Raw genomic sequence first — 13,558 nt, forward strand, 5'->3', positions numbered from 1 at the left:
AAAGAAAGAAAGAAAGAAAGAAAGAAAGAAAGAAAGAAAGAAAGAAAGGAGGGAAGGAAGGAAGGAAGGAAGGAAGGAAGAAAGAAAGAGAGAAAGAAAGAGGAAGAAAGAGAGAAAGAGAAAGAAAGTACAGAATGGTGATTTTTTTTCCCACTCCACTGTGAAATACAGCATCCTAGTAAAACCTAGTGTCTCTGTAATTGTTGGTTTAAATTAATGAAATAAAGCTTTCTACCAGGGTGCCAGAGAAAGAGAGATTTCCTCTGAATACTGATGTTGCTTCCCAAGAAGAATCGAAGTAAACACCCTTCTCCAGAATTAAGTTCTTTTATAGGCTGGTTCCTCTGGCCCTATTTTAGAGGCCTTTTAAATAATAAAGAAATCAAGCAAAACATAAACTCAACCATACACTTGAATTGGTATACCAATTATCTTCCTTTTGAAATAATCACAAAATCCTAGACCCCAGAAGGGACTAAATGCTAAAGATTTTTTATCGCCCAGACATTTGTGCCAAGTCCCTTCAAGCTTTCCCCACCTCTGGGGTCTGGACTTTCCAGGGGCATCTGAGATTGATGAAATACTCAGAGCAAAAAGGAATATGGTCCGGTGGCTGGAATGGGCAAAAGGAAAGATGTTCTGGACCACATATAACTTGGCAAGATCATTCTGACTGCCAGGAGAGAAAGCAATTCATTCTACACAAGCTTTTAACCCTCTGTAGGAAGCAGCATGCAAGTTTCCCCAGTGATTGTCTGTTTTATTCAGAAATATATCCCCAGGCCCAGAACAGCACTAATATATACTAGAAACTCCATAATTGTCCATCAGCTTAAATGACTGATTGACACAGGAAAACATTTCTCAAGGAATAGCTTCCCGATACTTCATCCATCCTTGGAAGTCACTGTATTGAGTATGTGCAGTGACTGAGCTTCATCAGTAATAACTCATGAACAGCAAGAGGTTTATGGCAACTAACCCGTGCCCAGAATAATGGCCCTCATAGTCAGATAGGAAAACTCCGATATTAGGTTGCTAGTAATTTGAGTCACTGGAAGTGATGCTACTAGACAGTCAGAGTCCATTATTGACATCACTGGGCTGCTCCACTTCAGATTCCCCCTGGGAGCCACTGGTAATAAGAACCACAGGACCCAAAGTGTTACCTGTCCCCAGAATCAAGGACTCCTTACCTTCCTCCTTTAAGCGGACCTCCGTTTTCATCAGCCAGTCTCGTGCAGCCCTGACTGACAGGATCAGAATGTTGGCCAGCTGAGTCATTGCCTCCTCCGCTACAGAAACCAAAGAACAGGGCTCTGAGTAAAGATGCCATTGAAGGGACTAGAACGCCAATTACTAGAGCCAAAGCCCACATATCCCAAGAGCTGGTCTCTGTGCTTTCCCTGACAAAAGCCCTCTTTACGGGGCAAGGGACCTTCCAGAGCTGCCTTCTGCTGCCACAAGCATAAACTACTGGCTAGCCTGACGCCATTACTGTATGTCTCTACAGACTGCCACACAACTGCAAACCTAAGACACTTGTGTCCAAAATGTCATTAAACCCTAAATTGGAAAGAGTATCTGAAATATGGAATGTTTTTAAATATGCAATTTCACTACGTTATGTATAAACTTATTGTTGCTAAGAAGTAGCCAGTAAGAAAGCCAGGGAACTGTAATCCCAGCACCTTGGGAGGCTGAGGTGGGAAGATCACCTGAGGTCAGGAGTTCGAGACCAGCCTGGCCAACATGGTAAAACCCCATGTCTACTAAAAATACAAAAATTAGCCGTGTATGGTGGTGGATGCCTGTAATCCCAGCTACTCGAGAGGCTGAGGCAGGAGAATTGCTTGAACCCAGGAAGTGGAGTTTGCAGTGAGCCGAGATCACACCACCACACATCAGCCTGGGCAATACAGTGAGACTCTGTCTTGCACACACAAAAAAAGCCAGGGAAAATGTGATTCTAGAATAATATAAGAATTCTATTAAAGACTCACATTGGATATAACTTAAGGACCCTCCTAAAAGAAAGAGAACAGCTACACACTTCCAGATCTTACTCAGGGGATGCATGGGTCAGGAGAACCTTAACGAGCCTTCTCAACACTCTAAACATTCTCTCTATATGTTTTTCACAGAATTAGCAAACTGTTTTCTAATCTGGAGTGCCTGGGGTAACTATCCCAAGTCAAGGATAATCACAAACTTTTAACTGGGGGAGGGGTGATCCAAACAATGAGGCTTGCTATAACCTTAGAACATACATTCCTCATTTGTATTTCTTCTAAGGCCAAGATCCCACCATCCCCAAGTCAGAAGCTACTACAAGGGACTTAACCCCGAGAAATGTCCTCAGAGCCCAGGTCTAACCCCACCTGGGTCCCCATCTCTGCATGCCCTTACCGCCAGTCCAGGCCTTCCGCCTGTAGAGGTCCTCCACCATATCCGAAACCCTCTTGATGTGCTCCTGGACCTTCCTCTGTAGCATGTGGCTGTGTTCCTTGGAGCCCACGTGACTGTGGATCCATACACTTTGCTCAATGTCCTGCACCACCAGCTTGCCTTCATCGATGGCAGGGTCCACCTTCTCCTGGAAAAATTCTGAGTATTTCTGGTAGGCCACTTGCTGCCTCTGATGGTGTTCTAGACGGATGTGCTGCTCGTACGACTCGCTGTTCCTCTCCTGACACTCCTCCCCTTCCAGCTCAGCCCCGGAAAGGACAGCCACTTCCGAAGCTGCCCCCTCAAATGCTTTGCTGGAGCTGAAATAGTTCTCTGGGCCACGGGTAAACTTCACTCCACACAGGTCACACTGGGTCCTATCCACATCCGCCTTTTTGAAGTTCCCAGCCCCGGGCTCCCTGGCCTCCTCCCTGACACGCTCCATCTGGGTCCCCACTCTTCTCCTCCAACTGATACACAGAGATACCACCAGGCATGCCCTCCTCAACTTCCGTTGGATGGAGGCCTTACGTTGCTTTTGGGAAAGGATGGTGGCCAGGACGTGGTCTCGGTCTTCTAATGCCAGTTCATCCATCTCATCCTGGCCAAATTCACACTCCGGTTCAGCAAAGTAGTCCACGGGGTCCAAACAGAGCAGGCGGTTTAGTCTGACCTCTTCATAATAGAGGCCGCGGACCATGGACCCTTTGGTGTGCACAGGGTCCCACCGCCACTCACAGTCCATCAGGTACTCTTCATCCCGCTCAAAGAGCAGGTCCTGCAGCGCCTCAGCCACAGACTTCACATTGACTGCCACCAACACCCGCCTCACCACCTTCAGGAGCCTCTCAGGAACCTGGCCAGGGCAGGCCCTGCTCATGAGCTGCAGCCTTGACTCGATCTCCTGGAAGTGGCCGTACAGGAGAGGCTTGCAGTACGGCTGCAGGACCTCCTCGGCATTCACTAGCATCACCAAGCACAGCACCAGCGTCCGCTCAGCCTCGCCCGAGACCACATAGTCTATTTCACTGAAGGCATCAAGCAGGACGTTGAAGTTCACATTCTCACAGCCACACAGCACCTTGGCAAGGTAGGAGAGGTGGAACCGGAAATCCTGAATGGCTCTTGTCACGTCCTTCGGTTTGTAATCCTGAATGATGGAGAACACGTCCCCAAGCTCCTTATCCTTCTTGCTAAACAGGAACTCCCAGTAGTGTACGAGGGCAATGTAGCTCTTGGGGAGGCACAGAATGACATTCTTCCGGAGGCGGGCCAGCACCACCCCACAGTGGATGAACTGGAACTCCAGGAGGGCCACTGTGTTTCCAATGCTGGGGATGAGCGGTTCTTTGCACCTCTTGATGAGGACATTCATGAAACGGAAAAAGAGCCACTTGTAGTCTTCTGGGTTCCTGTGCACGTAGAATTGATCAATGCAATTCTCCAGCAGCCGGATGAAGCACAGGTAGGTCTTGTCCATATTTTCATCATCCTTGTTGGGTGCCAGCATGCCAGATTTCCCTTCTACTCCTTTTATCCTGCTGCCTCTCCCCCTGCCCCTTTCGTCTTTTTCAGACTGTAGAGCTTTGAGTTCCCTGTTGTAGTTGTCCTCCTCCTGGTGCAGCAGCTTTTCAAACTCCTCCGGGTAGCTGGAAGAGACAAGGAAAGCTTGCATGGCACTCAGCCACAGGTCTGTGGATTCCCGGCGGCTGCGTGCGCTTTCGTTTTCAAACAGAAAGTGGATGTACTCTTTCAAAGCAAATCTGTAGGACCGAAAGGATTTGTAATTTGGTTGGAGGATTTCTTTGCATGCCATGGGGTTTTCTGACAACACTCTCTGATGGAAATGTTTAGGGAAAAGGACATCCAGAATGGATCTGCAATACGTATCTGTAGACAAAATATAATCAATTTCTTTAAGTTCTTCTGCTAAGATTTTAGGGAATACTCTTTTGGCTTCCAAAAGCAACCCACTGATTGCCACCAAGTTCATTTTCGACTGAACTAAACACTTGGCTTCACAACGCCGCAGAGGCCTGTGAAAATGTTCACAGTTTTCATCTTCACATTTTAAGCCTACAATAAACCTCATGCAGACTCCTCGGTAGGTCTTCCCAAGTAGGCTCTGTGTGATCTGACACAGCCTGCCCAAAAGGTGTTTGTTTAGGGCTAATTTCACTTGTTCAGTCATTATCAAAAAATGATCTTTTGTTTTCTTCTCTCTCAAGTTCAAATCCAGGTCAAAAATTATTCTTAATATGGGCCCTGGGTCGTTCTGGGCTATCTGGCAATACTTGGCATCCACCTGGGAAATCCCAAAAAACTCAAAGCAAGATTTGACCATTTCCTTCTCAGCATTGTTGGTCACTCTTTTGAGGGCCCTGACCAGATTGAGGAGGATTTCCAAGCCTCCTGGAGCCAGGGCCAGAACCTTCTCAGACTCGGCCTCACACTGGCTGGCTGCTTCGTAGAGTGCTTCCACCACTCCAGCTGAGTGGTTGAGTGTGTCAAACTTGAGGAAGGCATCTCTGAGCTTCTGAAAGTCTCTCAGGATTACCCCTTGCAGGAAGTGGGCCTCGGCAATGCCAGACAACTGGCCGGTTTGATAGCAGAGATCAAGTGCTTGTCTCAGAATGTCCTTGGTGTGCTCTATGTCGGAATCCCTGGCCACGTTGAGGCGGGCAGCCCCCAGCAGACATGAGGCCTGGAAGTCCTTGTCGGCAGTGAGCCTGGCAGCCTCCAGGAGGCAGCCATGTTGCTTCATCAGCAGGGCAGCCTCTTCTCTCCTACCTTCCCTGTTCAGCAGGTCTGCAGCTTCTGCTAAGCGTTTCCGAGACTTCAGGAACACCAGCTGGTCTTCTATGTCCAGCTTTGAGAGGACAGCCATCATTTCCTTCATCTTATTTGTACTCAGATACTTTGCTGCAGCTTCCAGGTAAAACTGACTGGCAGAATAGGAGAGCTTGGAAATGGGAAGGGTCCTGGTCTTTAGCATTTCTTCATACCTGCAAAGACAAAGGATGCAAATGTCAAGTTGGCATCACCCAATCAATAGAAGATTTCCTCCAAAATACAGTGCAGAGCAACTTAAATAAAACTCCCATATGCAGATATTACAAAATAAAACCTAAACTTGTCAAGCATTCAAGTATTTTTAGAAAGGCCTTATTTTATACTACTATCAGTATAATAATAGTAAATAAACTATGCTTCAATCAGGAATTGATGTGCTTAATTAATGAAATATAGTGAGGGTATAATTCAAACAAGTGGGAGTGAAATCTGAAAGTCAATCTATAGGGCAAATGTTATATATAGTCAAAATTTTCCTTGAAAAACATCTCTTCAGGTCTCATAAAAGCATCATAATCATTTGGGTCTACAACTCTGTTCAGTTTGATATGTGATTAATGAAAACGGATGAAGTGAGGGCTGTACACACATCAACACTACACTATATCAGTCTTCCCCTTATTACCCAACTTGTGATTCTTCTCTTTTAGTAGGTGTGCATTAGTTGGATTCCTGTGAGATTAATGAAGCTCTGAAGGACTCCCCTTTATTCTGCTGATGGAAGTCAGAATATGTTGTTACATACACACTCGTAACATACCCCCATCCTCCTCAGCCCCCTCTCCTTGTGACACTGCATCAAAGCCTATAAAGAGACTGGAAAACACAAAATCCTGCTCTGAAGGAGCTGCTGACCCAGCACTGAGGCCACCGCTTAAGTGGAAGGAGAGCAACGTGGTCAAGCCATGTCAGAAGCAGCAGGATAGCACCACCCAGAGCAGGCTGCCCCCAGAGAGAAGTGGGAGGGAGGGAGGGAGAAAGGGAGAGAATAAAACCACCTACTTTTCCACTGCAATAGCAGCTTCTTCAAAAAGCTCCTCTTGGCAGTACATTTTGAGTGCTAGATCAAATTCCTGAATCTGCTCAAAGCATCTGAAAGCATCTTTGTAGCACTGGCATCGCTTATAGAAATAGGCAGCATCTCTTATCTACGATGGAGTAAAATTTTACTTTTATTTAACGTATTCACAATTAACTTTCTAATCTTAAACCAACACCACAAATAATAAAGAGGATAGTCACATGTCTGCTTTTGTTAGAATCCAGTTAAAAGCCCTATAACATAGATAATATTAGGAAAGCCAATTATTTAAAGGGAGAAAAATAAAGTTAAATCCCAACCTCACACCATACACTAACGCAAGCCCCAGGTAGATCAAAGATCTAAGTGTGGAAATTATTGTGTAAGAATCTGTTTGTGACCTTGAGGTCATGCTCAAGTGGAAGGGGTCTTCACATGACTTCCAAAAATAATCAACAAAATCCAAAACACAAATTTCAGGAGAAAAACTGATGGATTTAACTACATCAAAACTGTTCAACAAAAGACACAAGAAATAAATCAAAAAAAAAAATAATAACATCTAGATCAGTACTGTCCAGTAGAAGTTTCTGTGAAGATGAAAATGTATTGTTTCTGTGCTATCCAATCTAGTCATTAGTCACATCTGAATACTGAACCTTTAAAATGCGGGCAACGCAACCAACGAACTGAACTTTTAATTTAATTTAACTTTAATTATTTTAAAGTTAAAGAGTTGCACATGGCTAATAGCTACTGTACTAGACTGGGTCTGTCTAGACAAAAAGAATTTTTGCAACCACAAGAAAAAGACTTTCCTGGAGACAGAACAGAAAGCTAGGCAAAGGATATAAACTGGCAGCTTACTGCTGGATAAACTTGAATGACTAACAGATAAATAAAAGTGCTCAGCTTTACTGAAAATCAGAAGAATACAAGTTAAAGCCACCTTGAAATACATCTGACAGGTTTGAAAAATTAGAAAATCAGAACCTGCTGACTGTGTGCACAAAGTGTAATGGCCATTCCAGAAAGCAAAGGGGCCGTACTTAGTGAAGTGAAGCATGCGTATACTCTAGGTCAGCAAGCCTCTTCTGGAAATACATCTCGAGAAAGTATCTCACAGAACTGTAAGAAGACATGCTGTGCCAAGATGCTGTGTGTGGAAGCAAAGCCAGGAGGCAGTGGCAAAATGGACGTGAATCACTAGGGAAATGAATTTGTCAATGCAGTGGATGCGCACTCTGGAACACACAGCTGTCAGAAGCATGGCCAGAACTAATACTATATAGCAGAGGTTGGAAAAGGTAAAACACAGAGCAAGAGGTCTCCAAGATAAGTCTAAAGTATGTATGTATAGAAGATATCAGTATTCACTCTTCAATAATGCATGCATTTGAGCATATACATACATATATACACACACACATATATATGTATATATATATAGCCAATGAGAAAGAATGAGAATGGAGACTAGCTGTGAAGAAGAGGATGAATGAAATAAAATGCAATGAGTGGGCCCCATACGCACCAATGGCAGGCTTGCCATGAACAGAAGAGTTTACTAGACTCTTCTTCCTATCACAGTTCCCATCCAGTTCATCTGCTAATCCCATCTGCTCAGTTTCCTTAACATTTCCCAGATCATTGCCCCCATCCCACCACCTGCACCATCACCATGGTAGTCCAGGCCCTATCATTTCAGCCTAAGCTGATGCTAGACTCTAACTAGCCTTTCTGCTTCGGCTCTTGCCCTGTAGACGTCTTCACAGAGCATCCAGATAATTAGCTTCACGTCTCTCTTCCCATCAAAGCCTTCCACTGGCTCCCCATCATGCTTGAACAAAGCCCAGTCCTTGCCACAGTCACCAAGGCCCTACTGATCTGACCCTGCCACTTTCTCTTACTCATTTACCACTTCTTGTGGTCATCTCACCCAAACTGACTGGCAGGGTTCAAATCAACCAACTTGGCAGCAGCCTTCTTCTGGATCCTCAGGCCACATCACCTCCCTTTTCCCAGTCCCTAGATGCATTCTACCCATGGGAAGAAATGTTTAGGCAGGTGCCACAAGAGTGAAAGCTTTCCATGCAGGGATTCCTATGCCTTGCCTGCTTCTTGCCCACAGAGAGCAGCGCTGTGTCCCTGTTCCAGTCCCATCTTCCATATCCGAAGAAGTCATATCCCATAATAAACATGGAACAGGGCAGGCATCATCAGAAGGGCCTTATCCTCTCCTTTGCACTGACTTGGGGCTACACTTCCAACTTCCCAGTAGGTCCCACTCCTACCCCTCGCAATGCCCAGGGTGCTCTGAGGATCCCAGGAGTCACCATATTTCACATACAGACAAGGAAACCCCCTTTCCTACCTAAGGGTAGTAACAACTGGTAGGGGGAAATGAAATGGCCCACAGCTCCTTAAGCACAGTTTCTCCCACTACCTATGGTAAGGGACCAAATTATTTTAAATTTCCAATCGATCACAGTTGATATGTTAAAAAATGAATTGATGAGAAAATTATCACCACTTGGATGTCAAAGCAATGCCAAACAATTTCTAACTGCTTACTTTCATCTTCTGTGTTAATCTTGCTACAGACAAATGATAGTTTGTGGCCTGCTGACCACTCTGTGAGTAGCTGTGTTCCAGACTAGCAGCTCGGTCCAACAGAGCTTTCTGCAATGACGGAAACGTTCTGTAACAACAGCACTTGTGATGTGGCTATGAAGACAGGATGTGAATTTTTAATATTATTACGTTTTAAATAATTTAATTGTAAATTACACAGCCGCACGTGACTGCTGAATCGGACAGTTCAGATCTAGCGTGATTACCAGGATTACAGGAAAAACTTCCATGTAAATGCCAGGCCACTCAGCCAAGCTGACTGAAGACTAGGAACACAGAGATAGAAAAGGGTATTCCAAAACCCTTCTGCCCCTTTGGCTTGAGCATTTGGTTTCCCAGTGGTTAATATTAGGTCTTGAATATTAACACAGACATGAACACACAAACACACACACGCGCATGTATGCACACAGTCTTCAGAGCCTCCTAAAAGTTTGCACAAGTAGAGAAAGTAGGGTTCCAGTAGAGTTGCACAGCCAGCGTCTACCTCCTTAGAAGACTGCAGCCTCTTCCTACGATGAGTAGAGTTGAGGGGCCTACCCCTCAATCTGTTCAAGTGAAACCCAGTTTTCCCTGGAGCAGCCACGGACTAGAAGCCATACCTTTCCCAGCCTCTCACACAGCTGGGCAGAGAGCTGGAACTCCTTGGCATTGCTCAGACACTTAAGGGACAGCGTTGGCTCATTGCACTCCAAATAGGTTTTAGCCAATTCCAAATATTGCAACTGCTTTTCCCTAGGGAAAGGAAATAATAATAATACTTCCACAGAATGTTGACCCAACACCGATATTTAACCTGCTGCTCTCATTGGAGCAAACCAGAAATGAACCCATGACTCTTACTTGGGGCTGACTTTCTTGGATTTCATGCTCAGGGCAGTGTCATGGGCCAGAGCCAACTTCTCCTTCTCAAATGCACCTCCTTTCTGGTAACACTTGGCTGCAACCTGGAACAGGCAAAATGTTTTATTCCCAGCAAGATAATGGAGGTAACAGACAGAACAAGAGTTAAAGCGTGCATTTTAAGTTTGTACTGACAAAACATGAAGTCTTGCTCCAGCCCAATCTGAGAAGGAAGATGCGGGTATTCTAAAGAAAGTAGCCTTGGCAGATAAAACCCAACAGTACTCACACTCAATGGTATCTGTTGGAAGTATCCATCGAAAAGGTACAGAATACCTATTTTTACAAGCTATTTATTTACTCTTCCAACAGCCACAGCAAGAAGTCTCATCCTTCTCACTGTATACAGTTGCTACTTGGGCCACGGAGCAACTGGCCCAAAGTTACCCCCAGTGGCTCTTCTGGGCTCTGGCCCAGTTGGTGAGTACAACAGCTATTCTGCAGTGTTGGCAGAACAGCTGGACTATACATACTAGAGGTAGAAATGGAGACAGAGATGGTATCACAACACATCCAGATCCCTGGGGCATACGGATCTGTGTTATCAAATCTAATCCTCTGACTATAAGATAGGCAAACAAATGTCACAGAAGAGTCAGGCTTCACCCTGATCGTTACCAGCCGAAAACTGCTTTTCTAAAACAGGGGTACTGATGCTAGGTCTCAAAGCACAGGATACATGGGCAGGAAGTTCACATTCCGCCCAGCATGTAGACATTAGGTCTCAGTGTGGGCAAGGGAGGCATAAGCGGCACTTGCTGATAAAGTGGACAGGATGACCACTCTCTCCTTCATGCTCTTTGTGTGGGCCTCCTTTCGTTCCCGTGACCTGTGCCATCACCCTTCCCATTGCAGGACCTTTGCACACACTGTTCCTTCTCGCTTAAGTGCTCATCTGTCCTTTCCCTGTCTTGTTAACTTCATTCATTCTACAGGTTTCGGTTCAAGTCTCTGTTCCTCAAAGAAGGCTCCCAAATCTCTATTTCCAGGACAGTTCGTTCTGGGGACAACTGGTCTCTCATCTGTGACACCTGCAGCAGCTGGAGCTGTGCTCTTGTCTATGTGCCTATCTTGCTCACCATCAGGTTCCTGGGACCTAAACATAACGCTTAGCCCATAACTCAACAGGTATTTGTTGAATGAATGAATCTTCTGTGGTGGCTCTGAAACATTCATTGACATGCAGCCAAAACCTCAATAAACCAATAAACTCAATAAAATTTATTGAATCCTGAAGTCCTTTAGCAGGGTCAAAATAAAGTCAGGTGAGGAGAAGGCTTTTAATAACATTCTCATCTGTGCTGGCTGCCCTAAAAAGATTTTAGATTCAAATATTCAAAAGGTATTTTTAAAGGAATAAATCATTTTTATCTCTTTAAAAATACCTTTTGAATATTTGAATTGCTTTAAAACATCCATGGGCAACATATATGGGCAACACCAACAGCATTCTGAAGGGAATAAAAGGTAAGATTTTATATAGATTTCCAATTTCCTACCCATACCTGTTGCCCATATTATCCCTCCCTTCCCTCCCTTCCACCCACCCCCTGACCCACCAAAAAAAAAAAAATTTCTTGGTTTCATAACAACAGCCAAATGTTCAGTATTTCTTTCCAATTCTAACAAGGACAGGCAATGAATAAAATTGTGGAGATCAGTCAACTTCTACAGCTAAACAGTACATACTTATGAAAATACTTTCCAGACAGAACCAAAGCTATAATAGTGTAAGTTCTGTTTTTTTCACTCCATATAATACGTTGCCCGGGTGGCCGCAGTTCTTCACTTCTCCCTGTATCTGTCCACACCCCTTTACAAGTGTCACTCCCATCAAGAGTACTGCCTATCTGCCCTCCCAGCCGGTCTCGGCTGAGACTTGCTTTGGCAACGGAATTCAGCGGAAGTGGCACTGGGCCAGTTCCAAGGCCAGGCCTCAGGGAGCCTTGTGTGTTTCTGTTCACTTTCTTCGAACCCTGCTCAGGCATCATGTGAACAAACCCAGACTAGCCTGCTAGGAAAGAAAATGTGATTCAAGAACCCCCATAACCCCTTTTCCCCAAGCCAAGAGCCAGCCAACGCCCAGACCTGCCCAGCTGACTGCAGACACGTGAGGTGCTCAGCTGAGACCAGAGCCACTCAGCTGAACTCAACACTGCTAATCCATAGAACTGTGAGCCACATAAATGACTTGTGTTAAGCTACTATGTCTCAGGATTGTTGTGCAGCAAGAGGTATCTGATAAACCCCAAATGTAAGTTATATGCTACAGACTTAAAGCAATTTCCCTGGCACGAGAGACAAAATACTTCGAAGAACTGGAGCTGAGAAAACACCAGAAGCCAGGTACAATGGTTCACGCCTGTAATCCCAGCACTTTGGGAGGCCAAAGCAGATGGATCATGAGGTCAGGAGTTCAAGACCAGCCTGGCCAAGATGGTGAAACCCCGTGTCTAGTAAAAATACAAAAATTAGCTGGGTGTGGCAGTGGGCACCTGTAATCTCAGCCACTCGGGAGGCTGAGACAGAACTGCTTGAACCCGAGAGATAGAGGCTGCAGTGAGCTGAGATTGTGCCACTGCACTCCAGCCTGTGCAACAGGGCGAGACTCCATCTGGGGTGGGGTGAGGGGGGAGTGAACATTACGAATTCCTTCTCCAGTCATGCCAGATCACAGATACCTCACACTGTGGCTTCCATTAAGTCCTGAACTTGTGATTTCATTGTCCTCATCACTTCCCAGTACCTTTACTCAGGCCCAACTTCATGAAATTCCAATGAGAAGAAGGATCATTAAGGCAGCAGGACAAGCTCTCCACAGAAAACATTGCTTTAAAACATTTGTTCCAAAGTGGCAAGAGAAACTGCAGATACTTTTCCTGTAACATTCAAGGAGCTGGAGCCTCCTAACATGAACACCAAGATATAGAAAGAAAGAAAGTGATCTTTCTAAAGCCCAGCTCCAGTTGTTCTTTCAGAAAACAGCAGCATCAGCTGCATGCATGGGGCACTCCACGTGCCTGGGGTAGAGAAATCTTAGGGCAATGTGCATCTTGTATGGTCATGCCTGTGGTGTCAAATGTTGTTGGTTAGTTACCCACAGCGGTTCCTCCTCTCTTTCTTGCCTTTTGGCAGAACTTGCCTTCCACAAAGGGTTAAAACTGCTGGATGGGATGGCTCTCCCAGACTCCCTTGCAGCTACGAAGGCATATGTGACCTAGTACTGACCAATGAGATATAGGAGGAAGTCCACTGAGGACTTCATGACAAAAGACAGAGAGACAGAGAGACAGAGAGAGAGAGAGAGAGAGATGAGAATAAAGCACCTGCACTTCATTCCTGCTTGGAATGCTGCTGAGGGAATGGAGTCCTTGGAGCTGCTGCTGTAGCCCTTAGATAGCCAATGAAGGGGAACATGTCAGATAAGCTGCAGATGACACAGGGAAGAGATGGAATGAGACTGGGCCCATGCTGACTTTGTTGAACTGCAGAACCAACCCTAAGACCTGATTTCTTGTTACTGGATTAAAACAAAACACTCTTTTAGTAGGGTGTTTAAAACTTGCAGGTGAAATCATCACCACCATTTGAAGGGAGACACACATCCCAGCCATGGTGCCTCACCGGAGACCCTGTGACATACAGGAACGCTGACTTTGGGAAAAGCAATGCAGCTCTTTAATCTGGTTTCAAAGTTTC

At 45.3% G+C, this 13,558-nt stretch overlaps 1 protein-coding gene across 3 annotated transcripts in view; it reads right to left on the minus strand.

Moving 5' to 3' along the window:
• TRANK1 (tetratricopeptide repeat and ankyrin repeat containing 1) overlaps window positions 1-13,558 on the minus strand; it is a 123,145-nt gene that overhangs the window by 2,020 nt on the left and 107,567 nt on the right. For all 3 annotated transcript variants that reach the window (XM_032269764.1, XM_032269772.1, XM_032269778.1), the window contains 5 exons: window positions 9,800-9,903; window positions 9,559-9,691; window positions 6,304-6,449; window positions 2,410-5,453; window positions 1,197-1,295 (listed from right to left, as the gene is read on the minus strand). In XM_032269764.1, coding sequence (XP_032125655.1) covers window positions 1,197-1,295; window positions 2,410-5,453; window positions 6,304-6,449; window positions 9,559-9,691; window positions 9,800-9,903 — 3,526 coding nt within the window. The remainder of the gene's footprint in view (window positions 1-1,196; window positions 1,296-2,409; window positions 5,454-6,303; window positions 6,450-9,558; window positions 9,692-9,799; window positions 9,904-13,558) is intronic.

The sequence above is a fragment of the Sapajus apella genome, unplaced genomic scaffold, assembly GCF_009761245.1.
Source record: "Sapajus apella isolate SASKATOON/1434 unplaced genomic scaffold, GSC_monkey_1.0 scaffold4, whole genome shotgun sequence".
NCBI lineage: Eukaryota > Metazoa > Chordata > Mammalia > Primates > Cebidae > Sapajus > Sapajus apella.